The 21,507-nt window shown below is 45.8% G+C and overlaps 2 protein-coding genes across 2 annotated transcripts in view; one reads left to right on the top strand and one right to left on the bottom strand.

The window, feature by feature from the left end:
- Positions 1-733: 733 nt before the first annotated feature.
- Positions 734-5,812, bottom strand: LOC306782467 (retinol dehydrogenase 12; the record flags this gene model as incomplete). Its single annotated transcript, XM_079275841.1, has 7 exons — positions 734-839; positions 1,155-1,359; positions 4,047-4,166; positions 4,246-4,407; positions 4,542-4,733; positions 5,233-5,367; positions 5,662-5,812. The coding sequence occupies 7 exons, from the start codon at positions 5,810-5,812 to the stop codon at positions 734-736; spliced, it is 1,071 nt and encodes a 356-aa protein (XP_079131967.1).
- Positions 5,813-7,459: 1,647 nt separating this feature from the next.
- The window catches only part of pogzb (pogo transposable element derived with ZNF domain b), a 21,710-nt gene continuing 7,662 nt past the window's right edge, over positions 7,460-21,507 (top strand). Inside the window, exons 1-15 of the mRNA XM_079275811.1 lie at positions 7,460-7,577; positions 8,643-8,761; positions 9,120-9,197; positions 9,270-9,493; positions 9,903-9,987; positions 14,856-14,990; positions 15,076-15,189; positions 15,629-15,836; positions 16,257-16,411; positions 18,668-18,768; positions 18,839-18,985; positions 19,068-19,202; positions 19,288-19,481; positions 20,001-20,150; positions 20,389-20,448. Coding sequence (XP_079131937.1) covers positions 8,647-8,761; positions 9,120-9,197; positions 9,270-9,493; positions 9,903-9,987; positions 14,856-14,990; positions 15,076-15,189; positions 15,629-15,836; positions 16,257-16,411; positions 18,668-18,768; positions 18,839-18,985; positions 19,068-19,202; positions 19,288-19,481; positions 20,001-20,150; positions 20,389-20,448 — 1,901 coding nt within the window. The 5' untranslated portion in view covers positions 7,460-7,577; positions 8,643-8,646. The remainder of the gene's footprint in view (positions 7,578-8,642; positions 8,762-9,119; positions 9,198-9,269; positions 9,494-9,902; positions 9,988-14,855; positions 14,991-15,075; positions 15,190-15,628; positions 15,837-16,256; positions 16,412-18,667; positions 18,769-18,838; positions 18,986-19,067; positions 19,203-19,287; positions 19,482-20,000; positions 20,151-20,388; positions 20,449-21,507) is intronic.

The following is a 21,507-nucleotide window of genomic DNA, read 5'->3' as shown; positions in this document are numbered from 1 at the left end:
ACTTCATCTTGTTAACTCTTTAAATATATAAATATCAACGACTCAGAGGAGCAAACAACAAGGAAATATCAAATGAACTCTAAGGGAACAATAAGGAAACAATAAGGGGGAAAGAGGAAAGAGAGGAAAGAGATAAAGGCAGTTAAATGAGAATTAAAAGCAAACAAAAAGAAGAAAAACTGGAGGAAACATTCAGAAAAATCGAAGAAACCTGAAATAAATGTGAATAAGAATGTATTAAAAGTGAACATCAGGAACATTTAAATGGATTAAAGGAACATGTTGATGTTTGAACTTTGCTCTGATGGAAACTAAAAAAAAAATTCAGTCCAAACTTTTTTTTAAACGCCGTCCAATCAGGCGCCACGTTCACATTCTAGTAAATCACAATATTTTTCACATCACAGCTGTTTAAAAAAAGTTTGGTTCCATATTTATTATGAAAGACAGATTACTGAAAAACATTCTCAGAAATATCTTAGTCATTACTTTTTAATCTCATAATAATAATAATTTGATCATGATTTACAAAGTCATAATAATAAAACAGCAAACTTTTTTGATTCAGTCAAATTATTGATAATTCTTTCTCCCACCCTGACCATCAGGGACGCCTCTGATTGGCTCCCATCATCTGTCAGTCACACTGAGTGCTTCACGGATGTCGTACCGCCCTCCCCCTGATGGGGACGCTGCAGTCAGTCCGCACAGACAGCAGGGTCGAGGTCAAAGGTCAGCACGTGTCCTTCAATCCGACCAATTGGGCGCTCTCCTCCCACAGCTTCCTCGCCACGAAGTTGTCCCGCCCCTCTGGAGCCGCCTCCTTCTCTGCACAGTCACTGATGACGAAACAAGAACAAAACTTGTTTTCATGACTTACGAGGACACGACATTGGTTTACATTCATTCCATAGAAACGGATTCAAAACTACAACACAAAGAAGCTCAGAGAACTGTTGTGACCGACAAGTCCTAGCAGGTTAGCCGTTTAAACTTTTAGCTCCGCCTATTTTAGGAAAACATTTTGATACATTTAAGCCTTAAATATAATGTCTTCCTGCTGTTTGTCCTCATATTGAGTCCTCATAATGTAGCTATTACAGATTATTACATTCTTTTAAAAAACAAAAACGGTATAAACCCCTCCCCCACACCTAAAGTATCGTCCCGATTGGCCCTCCAGACCCGGTGTCACAGCGCAGTACATGGTGGTCTGACATCCCTGACTGGGGGTCTTCATGAGTAGCAGGGAGGGGAGTCTCAGCAGCGCCCCCAGCATGGGGAACCAGCCCTCCACGTGACGACCCAGTTCGGTCCGGATCACACCCGGGTGGAGACAGAACGACGACACACCGGAGCCTGAAGCGAGACACCGAGGTCAGTGTCAGCAGGTAGAAACAACGGGCTACTGTCAGTCCATCAATATATTTATCTGGTGTGTAGTGTTTGTGGGGACCTCTTTAGTGTGTTGAATGTTCAGTGTTTGTGGGGACCTCTGTTGGGAACGTAGAGGGGCGTGTTTGGATTATCAGCATTTAAGAAACTGAATTCTTGACATCACTAGAATTATTAACGTAAGTAACAATTATTAATGATTATTAATAACAACGGGGCACCACCCTGTAAACAGGGACTAATAACCAAATGATAAACTAAGTCTCATAATTAGTGGCCACTCATAATGTCAATAGTCAGGTGCGACTACACATTCGAAGTGACAGTGAAGGTTTAAGTTCGTACACAAGACTACTACATCCAGATCGTATTACATCAATATGCACAAGTAATCACAAACGACTGCTCTTTAAAATATAACAGAGTTTATTAAATCAAAATAATAAGTGATCAGATCAATTAATAGCACAACCAACAAACGCTGTCATACAATTGTATGTGCCTAACCTAACAAATTAATAAAATGAGTGAGGATGTATGTATACAAGTATGTGTGTGTGTGTGTGTGTTAGTCTATGTGTGTGAAAAGGAAGGGGGGGTCTTAAAACTACAGCTAAAGACTACAAAGATGGCGGAGTGGGAGTCAGCGTGTCGTCACGTGTGTAAAAGGGGAGGGGCCTTAAAGAACTACAGCTAAAACCTACCACCAGATGGCGGAGTCGAGTGACTTAGACAAAGTGGCGGAGGGGGGGGTCAGCTGTATGTAATCACGTGTGTGTGAGCACGTGTGTTGGAACAATAGGTGAGAGTTTCACTCACAATCCGGAGCTCTATGTGTATGTAAATTACGGAAAAACAAGAGAAATAAAAGGGCAGAGAGAGGAATCAGAGTTTCTGTGTGCGGTGTCGCGTTGTAGTGAGTGTGAGGGTCGCAGATCGTATCTCACACAAGTTGCCGTTGTCGCTTCGCGAACTGACGACACTTATGCCCGATAGTCGCGTTTCCACACTTCACTCACAGAATCGATTCAAGGAAATAGAGCAAGAACAAAATGAAATCAAATAATCCCCAAACAGGAAGCGCACACTGCGACGGGCCCTCTGAGGTCCGTCGACGATTGCGAAATCTCTCAGCAAAACGAAAACAATGACTTAACACGACAAAAACACGGGAATAATAACATATAAATAAATGACCTGAATTAAACTTAAGTTAATTTAAGCTAAGCTACGCCCAGACACCGGGACTCTTACTTTGAGGCGCTTCGTTGCAACGTTGTAGAGTGTTTGTCGATGAATTGTTTTCTTCCTCCAGAAGAAAAAGAAAGGCGTGAGGCTGCAGCTTCTTTCAGCGTCGCTGGTGAGGCTGCTGTTTCGGCCCGGCTCGCTGCAGAGAGGGGGGCCTGTGGTTTTCAACGTCGGCTGAGACGCGTGTCGGTTCGTATCTCCCGGTAATGATCGGTGAAGGAAGAGGTTTTGGTCTTCCTGGTACCGTTGCGTGTACACGGAAGGCGGGGAGCGAATCGCGGGAGGGATGCGCTCTCGCGGGCCAAGGCCTTAACTCAGAATCGACGTGGTCGGTTTCGGCCAGCCAAATGGCACGTGCGTGCTGAGATGAGGGGGGGGTGAGGTCGATCGGGTCCTCTGTGGTTCTTCTTAGAGGCCGGACAGGAGTCCAGAGCGAAGAGACCGATTTTCGCTGCGTTGGCGCTTATAAGCGGGTCTGCACGCACAGCGGGAGGCTGCTTGTCGGCCAATGAAAGGTCCACTTCAGCGGTGGCTGAAGGCTGGAGGTGCGGTAATCTCGAAGGGGGCAAGGATCAGATCCGAGGTCAGCTTGTGAAGAGGGGAGACACATGTGAGGGACTCAGCCAGCCAGGAGGTGGCGCCAGACCCCAACACCTCTTAGTGTGTCAAATGTTTAGTGTTTGTGGGGACCTCTTAGTGCGTCAAATGTTTAGTGTTTGTGGGGACCTCTTAGTGCGTCAAATGTTTAGTGTTTGTGGGGACCTCTTAGTGCGTCAAATGTTTAGTGTTTGTGGGGACCTCTTAGTGTGTCAAATGTTTAGTGTTTGTGGGGACCTCTTAGTGCGTCAAATGTTTAGTGTTTGTGGGGACCTCTTAGTGCGTCAAATGTTTAGTGTTTGTGGGGACCGCTTAGTGTGTCAAATGTTTCGTGTTTGTGGGGACCTCTGTGTGTGTCAAATGTTTAGTGTTTGTGGGGACCTCTTAGTGCGTCAAATGTTTAGTGTTTGTGGGGACCGCTTAGTGTGTCAAATGTTTAGTGTTTGTGGGGACCGCTTAGTGTGTCAAATGTTTCGTGTTTGTGGGGACCTCTTAGTGCGTCAAATGTTTAGTGTTTGTGGGGACCGCTTAGTGTGTCAAATGTTTCGTGTTTGTGGGGACCTCTGTGTGTGTCAAATGTTTAGTGTTTGTGGGGACCTCTGTGTATGTTGAATATTTAGTGTTTGTGGGGACCTCTGTGTGTGTCAAATATTTAGTGTTTGTGGGGACCTCTGTGTGTGTCAAATATTTAGTGTTTGTGGGGACCTCTGTGTGTGTCAAATATTTAGTGTTTGTGGGGACCTCTGTGTGTGTCAAATATTTAGTGTTTGTGGGGACCTCTTTGTGTGTCTCGTGTTTGTGGGGACCTGTGAGTCGTCGGCCGAGTTCTCTGGAGAACAGGACGTTGGCCAGCTTGCTCTGTCTGTAGCTCTCCATAGAGCTGTACGTCTTTCTGCTGGAGAACAAGTCGTCAAAGTCGATGCGACCTGAAAAAAACCCATCAAAATGTAATCTGAAAAACATCAGAAACATTAAAGCTCAGAGGCCAAAGGTCAGAGGTTGTACCCCCTCGGTGGGCGATGGACGACACGGTGACCACGCGGCTGGGGACGGAGCTCTTCAGCATCGGCAGCAGCAGATTGGTCAGCAGGAAGTGACCCAGATGATTGACAGCCAGCTGAGTCTCAAAACCGTCTTCTGTCAGCCATCTTGGACACATCATCACTCCTGCAGACAGACAGGTGGAGAGACCGGTAGGTGGAGAGAGACAGTTGAGCAGACAGACAGGTGGAGAGACAGGCAGATAGAGACAGACGGGTGAGCAGACAGAACGGTGGAGAGTGACAGACAGGTAAGCTCACCTGCGTTATTGATGAGGACGTCCAGTCTGTCCTCAGTGTCCATGAAGTCTTTACTAAACTCTCTGACGGAGTAAACGGAGCTCAGATCCAGATGTCTGATCACAACGTTTCCGTTTCCTGTCGACTGACGGATCTCCTCCGCTGCCTGCTCCGCCCGGGTCAGGTCTCGGCACGCCATCACCACCCGGGCCCCTGCAACGAATCAAACATGCCCATCACCACCCGGGCCCCTGCAAAAAATCAATGACACCCATCACCAGACTGGGTGTGTTTGAGGCCCGGGTGGTGTTGGGTGTGTTTGATTTAACACACACACAAAGGAGGCATTATCCTTGTAATCGGCTCAGGTGGTTTCAGCCTCTGGGATTACAGTGACCTCTGACCTCTGGTGATGTCATCATGTTGCCGGAGTGTGCGTGTGTGTGTGTGTGTGATTATGATCTGTAGACAAAAGCATCAGCTAATAAATCACAAATAAATATCAAGATATACTTCAATCCTACATACGGACAGAATACAGCGTGTACTATTTGCAATGTGTACTCATACCTTTTAATATTAACAGAAAAGTATTACCATAGAGATCCTAAGCAGTCTCTTAAACCTGACATGAACACGGTCCCCACAAAGTGGGTCCTCACAATGTGGTGTGTGAACAGAGGTCCCCACAACGCCAGTAAAACAGACTGACCTCTGCGTGCCATGTCTCTGCTGGTCTCTTTGCCGATGCCGGTGTTTGCTCCGGTGATCAGAACCGTCTTTCCATCCAGACGAGCTGGAGAGCGACACACTCCGCCTGCAATCCACCTCCTCAACACCGTCACACCTGGACACATGTACACATGTACACATGTACACATGTGTACATGTACAGATGTACACATGTACAGATGTACACATGTACAGATGTACACATGTACAGATATACACATGTACAGATATACACATGTACACATGTACAGATATACACATGTATTTTATTACTTATTTAACAGTTTTAATGTAAAAATGTGAAACACGACTCACTAAATAATGAATTAATAAATAGATATTTCACAAGAATGTGAATGTGTTGAAGTAGAAACAGAAGAAGTTATTGATCGTTGATCAGAAGACTTACAGATCAGAATGAGTCCCACTAGAGCTCCAGACCTCAGCAGCAGACCCCCCTGGTCCTCCTCCACTGGCTCCAGGTCCAGGGCTGGGTCTGACCCCCCTCCTCCGCCCGGCCACGGCAGCACCAGGAATCCTCCCGGAGCGTCGGCTCTCATCGATGCTGGTCAGAACAGACTGAGGACAAGCTGAGCCGAGCCGAGCCAGGACAGGGAGGTGGGGAGGGCGGAGGGGGGGGCAGATTAACTCAAAATAGAGCAGATTATCAGCCACAGAGCTGCTCTGGGATCAGTTAGAGAACCGGACGGATCACTGGATTGACCACATGTCAGCTCTCTAAGAACAGCTGAGCAACATTATATATTTATATATTGATAATATACATATATATATTATAATATACAATCAGAAATCATAATCATAATATATATGATTGTCTATTATAATATATATATATATATATATATTATACTATATAATAATATATCATATATATATACATATTAATACATAATATATATAATAATATAATAATATATTATAATATATAATAATATATAATATTTATACCTGGGCCTTCTGTGCTGTCCTACTGCAGTTGAGCCATCTCCTAATAAGCTCATTATGACGCTTATTTGTTTCTAGGGGTGTAACATCACGTATTCATATTACACCGTTCGGTACGAGGCTTACGAACCGAACAATACGTTTGAATAATACTAGCGCATTTGGAAAATGCAGAAGCTTAAATTGTGGGAAATATAATGTTTTGGGTGGACTGTGTGACCTCTGAACCCGGCACAATAACAAAAAACTGCGGCACCGCACGTGTCTTCAGGGAGGCTACGCTAGTTTAGCTTAGCGGGGAAATAACAGCCCAAACGGACAATAACCCCGCGCATGACGGGATGCTTCGTAATTAACGGACAATGCATATAGTCCAAATTAATGTAATTAACACAATGACAAGAGCAATAAATATGTATGTACATATATATATATACATATTTATATGTATATACATATATATGTATACATATTTATATTTATATGTATATACATCACTTCATTCAGCCTGAATGTAACGATGGACAGGCTACGTGTCTACAACCTGTAAACCCGTCTATCTCTCCCTACCCGTCTATCTCCCTTCCCGTCTATCTCCCTACCCGTCTATCTCTCCCTACCCGTCTACCTACCTGTAAACCTGTCTATCTCCCTACCTGTCTATCTACCCGTCCCTCATTGCTCATCACCAGCTTCTAACTTAACAGCTGTGAGTTCTAACAGCAGCCATGTTGTTTGTTTATGTTCATGATAATTTAGGGGGCGTGTCTTTAGAAGGGACTGACTGTCAGTGATGAAGACATTAATAGAATTATAATTAATTTGAATGAAATCAGTAGCAGCTGAATAAAAACACTGTGTTACTTTATCTTGTACATTTTGTTTAAAAAATATATATATTTTAAAGATCGTTTTATTTGTTTATTTTTTTCAGCTCATGATGTCACTCTGTAACTCCTTCCCGCTGCAACACAACAAAACCAAAATGGCGTCCTGCCCCTGAGACAGCGGTGTTTGATTTGGCGCCTCTTCTCTTCCGTGTTGTTTGGTAGTTTGTGTTTGTCAGTTTTTTTACAGCTGTTTACCGGGAGTCCCATACGGTCGTTTCGGAGCTCTTTGACCCCTTTAGACCGAAAAAGCCCCGCAGCTCTCCGCAGCTGGTGGGAATCTCCACCGACCAATGAGAGGCATCGCTGTTTGAGAGGGGAAGTGACGTAGCAGTCTCTGTGGGCCAATCCGCGGCTCCGACACCCAAAGAGCAAGCCGGAAGACCCGCCTCCCACAGCCTCCTGAAACCTGAACGCGCCAGGAGAAGAATCGTGCGAACCCGTCCGTGCTCTGCAGCTCCAGGAGAAGGTAAGACCAGCATGGCCCGGCACGGCACAGCACAGCCACGGTCCGGGTCAATACGCAGGTCCCTTCCCCTGGCCCGATAGGTACATGTAAGGAGCGCTAGGTGTGTAAGCAGTTCGCTGCAGCCGGCGGGCGGTGCAGACAGACAGTTGTTTCTAAACGCAACGCGGCGGATGGGTATCAAACTAGTGCCCTGTTTTATTCATTTATTTAATTTATTTAAAGAGTCTAATAACACACCGCTCACTGTTTTCCTGTTTTATACATTTATTTAATTTATTTAAAGAGTAATAACACACCGCTCACTGTTTTCCTGTTTTATTCATTTATTTAATTTATTTAAAGAGTCTAATAACACACCGCTCACTGTTTTCCTGTTTTATACATTTATTTAATTTATTTAAAGAGTCTAATAACACACCGCTCACTGTTTTCCTGTTTTATACATTTATTTAATTTATTTAAAGAGTATAATAACACACCGCTCACTGTTTTCCTGTTTTATTCATTTATTAAATTTATTTAAAGAGTATAATAACACACCGCTCACTTTTTTCCTGTTTTATTCATTTATTTAATTTATTTAAAGAGTCTAATAACACACCGCTCACTGTTTTCCTGTTTTATTCATTTATTTAATTTATTTAAAGAGTCTAATAACACACCGCTCACTGTTTTCCTGTTTTATACATTTATTTAAAGAGTATAATAACACACCGCTCACTGTTTTCCTGTTTTATTCATTTATTTAATTTATTTAAAGAGTCTAATAACACACCGCTCACTGTTTTCCTGTTTTATACATTTATTTAATTTATTTAAAGAGTATAATAACACACCGCTCACTGTTTTCCTGTTTTATTCATTTATTTAATTTATTTAAAGAGTATAATAACACACCGCTCACTGTTTTCCTGTTTTATACATTTATTTAATTTATTTAAAGAGTAATAACACACCGCTCACTGTTTTCCTGTTTTATTCATTTATTTAATTTATTTAAAGAGTATAATAACACACCGCTCACTGTTTTCCTGTTTTATTCATTTATTTAATTTATTTACGTAGCAACATGGATACGGAGTTGTTTATGGAATGTGATGAAGAGGAGCTGGAGCCATGGCAACAGGTGGACGACAGCGTGGAGGAAGACGAGATGGACTTCATCGACAGCTACTGCCAGCCAGGTGACACACACACACACGCACCGCTTATTAAAGCTGCATTCTCTCTAGTGTCCACCAGGGGGCGACTCCTCTGGTTGTATAGAAGTCTATGAGAAAATGACTCTACTTCTCTCTTGATTTATTACCTCAGTAAACATTGTAAACATGAGTTTATGTCTCAATCTCTAGTTTCAAGTCTTCTTCAATACAGCATGATGTTCATTTAGTACATTATGGTCCATTTAGAGTCACACAGACCATAAAGCAGGGGATGCTTTAGGGCGGGCTACACGCTGATTGACAGGTCTCTACGTCATTCCTCCTCCGTCCATATATGGTCACTTCCTGTTCACTGCTACAGCTGTTTGTGTGTCTCTAGTGGGGGATTCTCCGTCTCCTCTTCCAGCCTCTGAGACTCCGCCCCCTAGGACTCCTCCACCAATCACACCTCTGACAGGTACCTGTGTGTGTGTGTGTGCGCAAAAGGGGGTGTGGCTTGACTTCACTCTTTGTTTTCTTTGTCCCTCAGCTTCTCCTTTTGTACGGATCGTCTGCTCCTCTGTGAGGCCTCCTCCTCCTCTTCCTCATCCCTCCTCCGTCTCTCGCCTCGCCCCGTCCTCCACACCTGCTGTGGCCCCGCCCCTGATGGCTCATGCCCCGCCCCTCTTCCTGACACAGACGGCTGGTGGGACGTTCCTCCTCCCAGCGGCCCACGGAACGCGCCACGCCACGCCCATCCTCCTCACCACGCAGGTACAGGAATCAAACGCACCTCTGTGAAGGAGCTTCAGATGCTCTGACGCTCCGCTCTCATTGGTCAGTTCTGTCCTCCTATCGGGCAATATTTAAAACCATGAGATATATATATATATATTTAATAACTTTTAAATTGCCTCCCTTTCAGCCTCATGAATTATTTTTTTAAATAATTAAAATATAATGTGTATATTGATGTTTTCAAATGAATGAATGTCTGTCATCATATTTTATGACAATATTATCTCATTATAACACAAACAAAGAAAGAAATCCCTATATTCATGAATATATATGCACATATATATGTATGTGCTCGGCTGTATTCATTATTTCTTAAGCAGATAATAAATAATAATTAATTGTTTAACATCATAAACAGACATAAATGTGTTTCTCCGCTCAGGGTTTCCCGGTGATGAACCGAGGGACTCCTCTGGTGCTGAACCTTCAGCCGGGTCAGACGGTGCAGCCTCTCACTCTGATCCAGTGTAGGACGTCGAATCACGAATCCATCACACTCACGACCTCGTTATCAGCACTAATCCATCACACTCACAACCTCGTTATCAGCACTAATCCATCACACTCACGACCTCGTTACTGATCAGCACTAATCCATCACACTCACGACCTCGTTACTGATCACCACTAATCCATCACACTCACGACCTCGTTACTGATCACCACTAATCCATCACACTCACGACCTCGTTCTCACCACTAATCCATCACACTCACGACCTCGTTATCACCACTAATCCATCACACTCACGACCTCGTTCTCACCACTAATCCATCACACTCACGACCTCGTTATCACCACTAATCCATCACACTCACAACCTCGTTACTGATCACCACTAATCCATCACACTCACAACCTCGTTATCAGCACTAATCCATCACACTCACAACCTCGTTACTGATCAGCACTAATCCGTCACACTCACGACCTCGTTATCAGCACTAATCCATCACACTCACGACCTCGTTATCACCACTAATCCATCACACTCACGACCTCGTTATCACCACTAATCCATCACACTCACGACCTCGTTATCACCACTAATCCATCACACTCACGACCTCGTTATCACCACTAATCCATCACACTCACGACCTCGTTATCACCACTAATCCATCACACTCACGACCTCGTTACTGATCACCACTAATCCATCACACTCACAACCTCGTTACTGATCACCACTAATCCATCACACTCACGACCTCGTTATCACCACTAATCCATCACACTCACGACCTCGTTACTGATCAGCACTAATCCGTCACACTCACGACCTCGTTATCACCACTAATCCATCACACTCACGACCTCGTTATCACCACTAATCCATCACACTCACGACCTCGTTATCACCACTAATCCATCACACTCACGACCTCGTTATCACCACTAATCCATCACACTCACGACCTCGTTATCACCACTAATCCATCACACTCACGACCTCGTTACTGATCACCACTAATCCATCACACTCACAACCTCGTTACTGATCACCACTAATCCATCACACTCACGACCTCGTTATCACCACTAATCCATCACACTCACGACCTCGTTACTGATCAGCACTAATCCGTCACACTCACGACCTCGTTATCACCACTAATCCATCACACTCACAACCTCGTTATCACCACTAATCCATCACACTCACGACCTCGTTATCAGCACTAATCCATCACACTCACAACCTCGTTATCACCACTAATCCATCACACTCACGACCTCGTTACTGATCACCACTAATCCATCACACTCACGACTTCGTTATCACCACTAATCCATCACACTCACAACCTCGTTATCACCACTAATCCATCACACTCACGACCTCGTTACTGATCACCACTAATCCATCACACTCACGACCTCGTTATCACCACTAATCCATCACACTCACGACCTCGTTACTGATCACCACTAATCCATCACACTCACGACCTCGTTATCACCACTAATCCATCACACTCACGACCTCGTTATCACCACTAATCCATCACACTCACGACCTCGTTACTGATCAGCACTAATCCGTCACACTCACGACCTCGTTATCACCACTAATCCATCACACTCACGACCTCGTTATCACCACTAATCCATCACACTCACGACCTCGTTATCACCACTAATCCATCACACTCACGACCTCGTTATCACCACTAATCCATCACACTCACGACCTCGTTATCACCACTAATCCATCACACTCACGACCTCGTTATCAGCACTAATCCATCACACTCACGACCTCGTTATCACCACTAATCCATCACACTCACAACCTCGTTCTCACCACTAATCCATCACACTCACGACCTCGTTATCACCACTAATCCATCACACTCACGACCTCGTTACTGATCACCACTAATCCATCACACTCACGACCTCGTTACTGATCACCACTAATCCATCACACTCACGACCTCGTTATCAGCACTAATCCATCACACTCACAACCTCGTTACTGATCAGCACTAATCCGTCACACTCACGACCTCGTTATCAGCACTAATCCATCACACTCACGACCTCGTTATCACCACTAATCCATCACACTCACGACCTCGTTATCACCACTAATCCATCACACTCACGACCTCGTTATCACCACTAATCCATCACACTCACGACCTCGTTATCACCACTAATCCATCACACTCACGACCTCGTTACTGATCACCACTAATCCATCACACTCACGACCTCGTTATCACCACTAATCCATCACACTCACGACCTCGTTACTGATCAGCACTAATCCGTCACACTCACGACCTCGTTATCACCACTAATCCATCACACTCACGACCTCGTTATCACCACTAATCCATCACACTCACGACCTCGTTATCACCACTAATCCATCACACTCACGACCTCGTTATCACCACTAATCCATCACACTCACGACCTCGTTACTGATCACCACTAATCCATCACACTCACGACCTCGTTATCAGCACTAATCCATCACACTCACGACCTCGTTATCACCACTAATCCATCACACTCACAACCTCGTTATCACCACTAATCCATCACACTCACGACCTCGTTATCACCACTAATCCATCACACTCACGACCTCGTTACTGATCACCACTAATCCATCACACTGACGACCTCGTTATCAGCACTAATCCATCACACTCACAACCTCGTTACTGATCACCACTAATCCATCACACTCACGACCTCGTTATCACCACTAATCCATCACACTCACGACCTCGTTATCACCACTAATCCATCACACTCACGACCTCGTTACTGATCACCACTAATCCATCACACTCACGACCTCGTTACTGATCACCACTAATCCATCACACTCACGACCTCGTTACTGATCACCACTAATCCATCACACTCACGACCTCGTTACTGATCACCACTAATCCATCACACTCACGACCTCGTTACTGATCACCACTAATCCATCACACTCACGACCTCGTTACTGATCACCACTAATCCATCACACTCACGACCTCGTTATCAGCACTAATCCATCACACTCACAACCTCGTTACTGATCACCACTAATCCATCACACTCACGACCTCGTTATCACCACTAATCCATCACACTCACGACCTCGTTATCACCACTAATCCATCACACTCACGACCTCGTTATCACCACTAATCCATCACACTCACGACCTCGTTATCACCACTAATCCATCACACTCACGACCTCGTTATCACCACTAATCCATCACACTCACGTCCTCGTTACTGATCACTAATCCATCACACTCACGACCTCGTTACTGATCAGCACTAATCCATCACACTCACGACCTCTTTATCACCACTAATCCATCACACTCACGACCTCTTTATCACCACTAATCCATCACACTCACGACTTCGTTATCACCACTAATCCATCACACTCACAACCTCGTTATCACCACTAATCCATCACACTCACGACCTCGTTACTGATCACCACTAATCCATCACACTCACGACCTCGTTATCACCACTAATCCATCACACTCACGACCTCGTTACTGATCACCACTAATCCATCACACTCACGACCTCGTTATCACCACTAATCCATCACACTCACGACCTCGTTATCACCACTAATCCATCACACTCACGACCTCGTTACTGATCAGCACTAATCCGTCACACTCACGACCTCGTTATCACCACTAATCCATCACACTCACGACCTCGTTATCACCACTAATCCATCACACTCACGACCTCGTTATCACCACTAATCCATCACACTCACGACCTCGTTATCACCACTAATCCATCACACTCACGACCTCGTTATCACCACTAATCCATCACACTCACGACCTCGTTATCAGCACTAATCCATCACACTCACGACCTCGTTATCACCACTAATCCATCACACTCACAACCTCGTTCTCACCACTAATCCATCACACTCACGACCTCGTTATCACCACTAATCCATCACACTCACGACCTCGTTACTGATCACCACTAATCCATCACACTCACGACCTCGTTACTGATCACCACTAATCCATCACACTCACGACCTCGTTATCAGCACTAATCCATCACACTCACAACCTCGTTACTGATCAGCACTAATCCGTCACACTCACGACCTCGTTATCAGCACTAATCCATCACACTCACGACCTCGTTATCACCACTAATCCATCACACTCACGACCTCGTTATCACCACTAATCCATCACACTCACGACCTCGTTATCACCACTAATCCATCACACTCACGACCTCGTTATCACCACTAATCCATCACACTCACGACCTCGTTACTGATCACCACTAATCCATCACACTCACAACCTCGTTACTGATCACCACTAATCCATCACACTCACGACCTCGTTATCACCACTAATCCATCACACTCACGACCTCGTTACTGATCAGCACTAATCCGTCACACTCACGACCTCGTTATCACCACTAATCCATCACACTCACGACCTCGTTATCACCACTAATCCATCACACTCACGACCTCGTTATCACCACTAATCCATCACACTCACAACCTCGTTACTGATCACCACTAATCCATCACACTCACGACCTCGTTATCACCACTAATCCATCACACTCACGACCTCGTTACTGATCACCACTAATCCATCACACTCACGACCTCGTTACTGATCACCACTAATCCATCACACTCACGACCTCGTTATCACCACTAATCCATCACACTCACGACCTCGTTATCACCACTAATCCATCACACTCACGACCTCGTTACTGATCGGCTCGCTCACTACAGCTGTTTTCTCTCTCCCCCCCCACACACACACACACACAGCGCCGTCACTGGGTCAGCTGGTCCGGCCCAGTGTGGGCGTGTCCCCGGCGGTCCAGACCAGAACAGGCCCCGCCCCCTTCACCGCCATGCAGCTGCCCGCCACGCTTACCTTCCGCACCGGCACGCCGGGACCCGGTCCGTCACACCACTTCTGATCACTGCTGATCGATCGATTGATCGAGTGAGATATTGATTATAGTTTTGTTGCTTTTCTCTCCAGTTAACCTTCAGATGACCCAGGTGGGCGGAGCCAAATCCCTGAAGCTGGTGGCTTCCCCCGCCCTCCCCTTTGGATCGGCCAATGGCGTTGCCAGAATCTCTCCTTTTAGCAGCGGTACGAGTCGAGACGTTATTGATATCACATTTATCTGATAATATATTTATTATATATATGATGTATTTAATATATTTATGAAGAAGAGTTACTCTCAGATTAAGATTATTGATGCAAAATCACCACTAAGTATTACCAAGTATTATAAAAGATGAAACTAGTTTTAGGTCAGAGGCAGTTCGATCCAAATTATGATTTAAGTTTTAAAATCATTAATTCAGAATTTGTGGGCGGGTCCATATCAACCAGATGTTTCAAATGGCACAGATATATATACACTTATTATTGCAAAAAGAAAATCAAGACACAAACTGGTTTTAGCAGCAGAATTAATTACAAGCTGCTGGACTTTTATTGTGAAGGAGGTACAGGAAGTGTTGAGGGCCGTCGTCACACTTACCTAATGACAGCTGTTTCTGTGTGTCACCTGGTCCTGCAGCTCCTGGCCCCGCCCCCTCCGTCATCACCGCCCACAGTGTGACCTCAGCGCTGAGCCTGGACCCCCCCAGGGTGGTGATGAGCGTGGAGGAGTTCTACTACGGGACGTTTGAGGGCGACCTGAGTCTGAGGAAGCCACTCCCACTGGGGATCAAATCTTCCACCTTCACCTGCCAGATCTGCACTTACCTGGCCGAGAACAACCTGAGGTGGGACCAACAAGCACCTGAACACACCTGAGAACCTGTACACACCTGAGAACCTGTACACACCTGAGCAGTAGTCCCGCGCTAGGGGACACCTCGCCCTCAAAGCAGGGTTGCTCTTCCAGGCTGCAATTTGCTCGCGCCAGCAGAGATATTCTGCACGGAGTGATGTGAAAGCACTCGTCAAAGGAATACACACACACACATCTTATTTGCGCTCTTAGATCTTGACAGTGATTTTCCTTCACACTAGTGATATTTTTAGAACACGCCTTGCGGGCGACTCACGTGGTCCCTGCAGGCGACCAGGTGCCCGCAGGGGCCGTGTTGGCTACCTCTGCCTTAGCACCTGAACACACCTGTCTGGATGCAGGTGCAGTGGTCTGTATGTTCACCTGTGTGTGTGTGTGTGTGTGTGTGTAGGTTGATGCAGCACATGCTCCACCACTCAGAGCTGGTTGGAGGAAGAGCAGCAGGGGAGGAGAGGAAGTGCTGCAAGTTCTGTTACCGACAGTTCTCTTCTGCAGCTCAGCTGCAGAGCCACCAGGAGCAGGTGCATGGCCCCGCCCTCTCTTCCTGTAAGAACCACACCTGGTCAAACACCTGAAAATATACAACTAATGCATGTTCCTGCACTGGACATGGAACCTTTGGGTTTTCTCTTGGGACTTGTCTTACTTGAGTTGGCCTTTATTTGGGTCTTACCCATCTTTACCTGGACTTGACTCAGGTCTTACTTGTGTTTACCTGGACTTGACTCAGGTCTTACCCATCTTTACCTGGACTTGACTCAGGTCTTACCTGTCTTTACCTGGACTTGACTCAGGTCTTACTTGTGTTTACCTGGACTTGACTCAGGTCTTACCCATCTTTACCTGGACTTGACTCAGGTCTTACTTGTGTTTACCTGGACTTGACTCAGGTCTTACCAGTCTTTACCTGGACTTGACTCAGGTCTTACCCATCTTTACCTGGACTTGACTCAGGTCTTACTTGTGTTTACCTGGACTTGACTCAGGTCTTACCAGTCTTTACCTGGACTTGACTCAGGTCTTACTTGTGTTTACCTGGACTTGACTCAGGTCTTACTTGTGTTTACCTGGACTTGACTCAGGTCTTACCAGTCTTTACCTGGACTTGACTCAGGTCTTACTTGTGTTTACCTGGACTTGACTCAGGTCTTACCAGTCTTTACCTGGACTTGACTCAGGTCTTACCCATCTTTACCTGGACTTGACTCAGGTCTTACTTGTGTTTACCTGGACTTGACTCAGGTCTTACCAGTCTTTACCTGGACTTGACTCAGGTCTTACCCATCTTTACCTGGACTTGACTCAGGTCTTACTTGTGTTTACCTGGACTTGACTCAGGTCTTACCTGTCTTTACCTGGACTTGACTCAGGTCTTACCTGTCTTTACCTGGACTTGACTCAGGTCTTACCCATCTTTACCTGGACTTGACTCAGGTCTTACTTGTGTTTACCTGGACTTGACTCAGGTCTTACCTGTCTTTACCTGGACTTGACTCAGGTCTTACCTGTCTTTACCTGGACTTGACTCAGGTCTTACCCATCTTTACCTGGACTTGACTCAGGTCTTACTTGTGTTTACCTGGACTTGACTCAGGTCTTACCTGTCTTTACCTGGACTTGACTCAGGTCTTACCTGTCTTTACCTGGACTTGACTCAGGTCTTACTTGTGTTTACCTGGACTTGACTCAGGTCTTACTTGTGTTTACCTGGACTTGACTCAGGTCTTACTTGTGTTTACCTGGACTTGACTCAGGTCTTACCTGTCTTTACCTGGACTTGACTCAGGTCTTACCTGTCTTTACCTGGACTTGACTCAGGTCTTACCCATCTTTACCTGGACTTGACTCAGGTCTTACTTGTGTTTACCTGGACTTGACTCAGGTCTTACCTGTCTTTACCTGGACTTGACTCAGGTCTTACCTGTCTTTACCTGGACTTGACTCAGGTCTTACCTGTCTTTACCTGGACTTGACTCAGGTCTTACCTGTCTTTACCTGGACTTGACTCAGGTCTTACCTGTCTTTACCTGGACTTGACTCAGGTCTTACTTGTGTTTACCTGGACTTGACTCAGGTCTTACCCATCTTTACCTGGACTTGACTCAGGTCTTACCCATCTTTACCTGGACTTGACTCAGGTCTTACTTGTGTTTACCTGGACTTGACTCAGGTCTTACCTGTCTTTACCTGGACTTGACTCAGGTCTTACCTGTCTTTACCTGGACTTGACTCAGGTCTTACCCATCTTTACCTGGACTTGACTCAGGTCTTACCCATCTTTACCTGGACTTGACTCAGGTCTTACTTGTGTTTACCTGGACTTGACTCAGGTCTTACCTGTCTTTACCTGGACTTGACTCAGGTCTTACCTGTCTTTACCTGGACTTGACTCAGGTCTTACTTGTGTTTACCTGGACTTGACTCAGGTCTTACCTGTGTTTACCTGGATTTGACTCAGGTCTTACCTGTCTTTACCTGGACTTGACTCAGGTCTTACCTGTCTTTACCTGGACTTGACTCAGGTCTTACCTGTCTTTACCTGGACTTGACTCAGGTCTTACCTGTCTTTACCTGGACTTGACTCAGGTCTTACCTGTCTTTACCTGGACTTGACTCAGGTCTTACCTGTGTTTACCTGGACTTGACTCAGGTCTTACCTGTCTTTACCTGGACTTGACTCAGGTCTTACCTGTCTTTACCTGGACTTGACTCAGGTCTTACCTGTCTTTACCTGGACTTGACTCAGGTCTTACCTGTCTTTACCTGGACTTGACTCAGGTCTTACCTGTCTCTGTCTCTCAGGTTTGTGTCGTATTTGTGAGTGGGCGTTTGAGAACGAGCCGGCCTTCTTGAACCACATGAAGTCCAACCACAAACCCGGAGAGATGCCTTACGCCTGCCAGGTGAGTTTTTACCACCGACCTAATTAACCTGAGTGTCCTCGGCCCTCATTAACTCAGGTGTGACTTCCAGGTGTGTTCCTATCGCTCGTCGTTCTACTCCGATATCCTGCAGCACTTCGCCAGCTTCCACAGAGACTCTCGCTTCCTGATGTGCCTTTTCTGCTTGAAGGTGACCAGAAACCCCATCAGCTACCAACAGCACCTGTTAAGACACCAGGTAACCACCCAAGCACACACACAACCATCAAACAATATGAATACTGATGGAATAAGAACATCTTTCTTTCTCTGTTCCTCAGATGAACCAGGCCTTCCACTGTAACAGGTGTCGTCTTCAGTTCATCTTCCTGAAGGACAAGATGCAGCACAAACTGGAAAACCATCGCAGCTTCCGTCGTCCCGCTCAGTTTGAAGGACTGCCGCCGGGGTCAAAGGTCAGCTCTTTCAACCCTTTCACCCCCTAATCTCAAGACCCGACCCCTATTTGTCCGTTCTTATTATTGATCCATGTGTGTCCAGGTGACGATCAGGATTTATGGGAAGATCAGACCTCTGACATTAGCGGGGAGCCGGCTGCTTCAGAGCCCCGCCTCCCTCATCCAGCCAACCAACATCAAGACTGAGATGTCTCCCCTCCAGAGGAGTCCCGGCCTCCAGAAATCACCTCTGTCCCCAACCAAGAGGCCGGGCGGCCGCAGAATCCACGTCGACAGGTGAGACTCAGATTAACAGTCAGAGTCAACAGGTGAGACTCAGATTAACAGTCAGAGTCAACAGGTGAGACTCAGATTAACAGTCAGAGTCAACAGGTGAGACTCAGATTAACAGTCAGAGTCAACAGGTGAGACTCAGATTAACAGTCAGAGTCAACAGGTGAGACTCAGATTAACAGTCAGAGTCAACAGGTGAGACTCAGATTAACAGTCAGAGTCAACAGGTGAGACTCAGATTAACAGTCAGAGTCAACAGGTGAGACTCAGATTAACAGTCAGAGTCAACAGGTGAGACTCAGATTAACAGTCTGAGTCAACAGGTGAGACTCAGATTAACAGTCTGAGTCAACAGGTGAGACTCAGATTAACAGCCAGAGTCAACAGGTGAGACTCAGATTAACAGTCTGAGTCAACAGGTGAGACTCAGATTAACAGTCAGAGTCAACAGGTGAGACTCAGATTAACAGTCTGAGTCAACAGGTGAGACTCAGATTAATCTGGTCTCTGTAATATTTGCAGGTCTTCCGGTTGTGGTGAAGACCACCTGGTGTGTCTGGAGTGTGGAACCAAGGTCCTGGACTTCTCGGCTCACTACCCGACTCACGTCCAGTGTCTGTTGTGTCCGTACAGCAGCTGCTGCTCCAGAGCCTACGCTTCCCACATGATCCAGTAAGGTCACACTCAGATTAAAGTGTTTCAGTTCGTATCTTTATCTTCTCATTCTTTCTTCCATTTTCTGTAGTTTTGAATTTCTCTATCCGTGTAAAATGCTTTCATTCTTCACCATTTTCTCTGTTTTCCGTCTATTTAAACTTTATTCTGGGTGACGGGATCATCGCTGAATATTTTACGTCAGTGATTCAGATAGTTGTGATTTCTGATTGCTGTTGTTTGTTGTTGTTTTCAGTCACCACGTGCCGCACACCAAAGACAAAGTTGTTCCTCTGCACAGACTGTCTCCTCCATGGTGAGACTCTCTTCTGTTATCACTCTGTCTGACCTACAGGTGTCGCTCTTCATCACGGAAACATCACGTCTCACGTATTTATGACTGAATGATTATCACTGTTGGACAAGGTTTTATGTTCTTTATGGGCCTTAGTTACATGGGTTACAGGTGTAACAGGGGTCACAGGTGTAACAGGGGTTACAGGTGTTACAGGTGTAACAGGGATTACAGGTGTTACAGGTGTAACAGGGGTCACAGGTGCAACAGGTGTAACAGGTGTTACAGGGGTTACATGTGTAACAGGGGTTACAGGTGTAACAGGTGTAATGGGTTACAGGTGTAACAGGTGTTACAGGGGTTACAGGTGTAACAGGGGCTACAGGTGTTACAGGTGTAACAGTGGTTACAGGTGTTGCAGGGGTAACAGGTGTTATAGTGGTTACAGGTGTCACAGCGGTTACATGTGTTACAGGTGTAACAGGGGTAACAGGTGTAACAGTGGTTACAGGTGTAGCAGGGGTAACAGGTGTAACAGTGGTTGCAGGGGTAACAGGTGCAACAGTGGTTACGGGTGTTGCAGGGGTAACAGGTGTTGCAGGGGTAACAGGTCTTACAGTGGTTACAGGTGTTGCAGGGGTAACAGGTCTTACAGTGGTTACGGGTGTTGCAGGGGTAACAGGTGTTGCAGGGGTAACAGGTCTTACAGTGGTTACAGGTGTTGCAGGGGTAACAGGTGTTACAGGGGTTACAGGGGTTACAGGTGTAACAGGTGTTACAGTGGTTACAGGGGTTACAGGGGTAACAGGTGTTACAGTGGTTACAGGTGTTACAGGGGTTACAGGTGTAACAGGTGTTACAGTGGTTACAGGGGTTACAGGGGTAACAGGTGTTACAGGGGTTACAGGTGTTACAGGGGTTACAGGTGTAACAGGTGTTACAGTGGTTACAGGGGTTACAGGTGTAACAGGTGTTACAGTGGTTACAGGGGTAACAGGTGTTACAGTGGTTACAGGTGTTACAGATGTTGCAGAGGTAACAGGTGTTGCAGGTGTAACAGGTCTTACAGTGGTTACAGGT

This window comes from Melanostigma gelatinosum (assembly GCF_949748355.1).
Source record: "Melanostigma gelatinosum genome assembly, chromosome: 9".
Lineage (NCBI taxonomy): Eukaryota > Metazoa > Chordata > Actinopteri > Perciformes > Zoarcidae > Melanostigma > Melanostigma gelatinosum.
The sequence above is the reverse complement of the archived record's forward strand: the minus strand, read 5'-3'. Positions and strand labels throughout refer to the sequence as shown.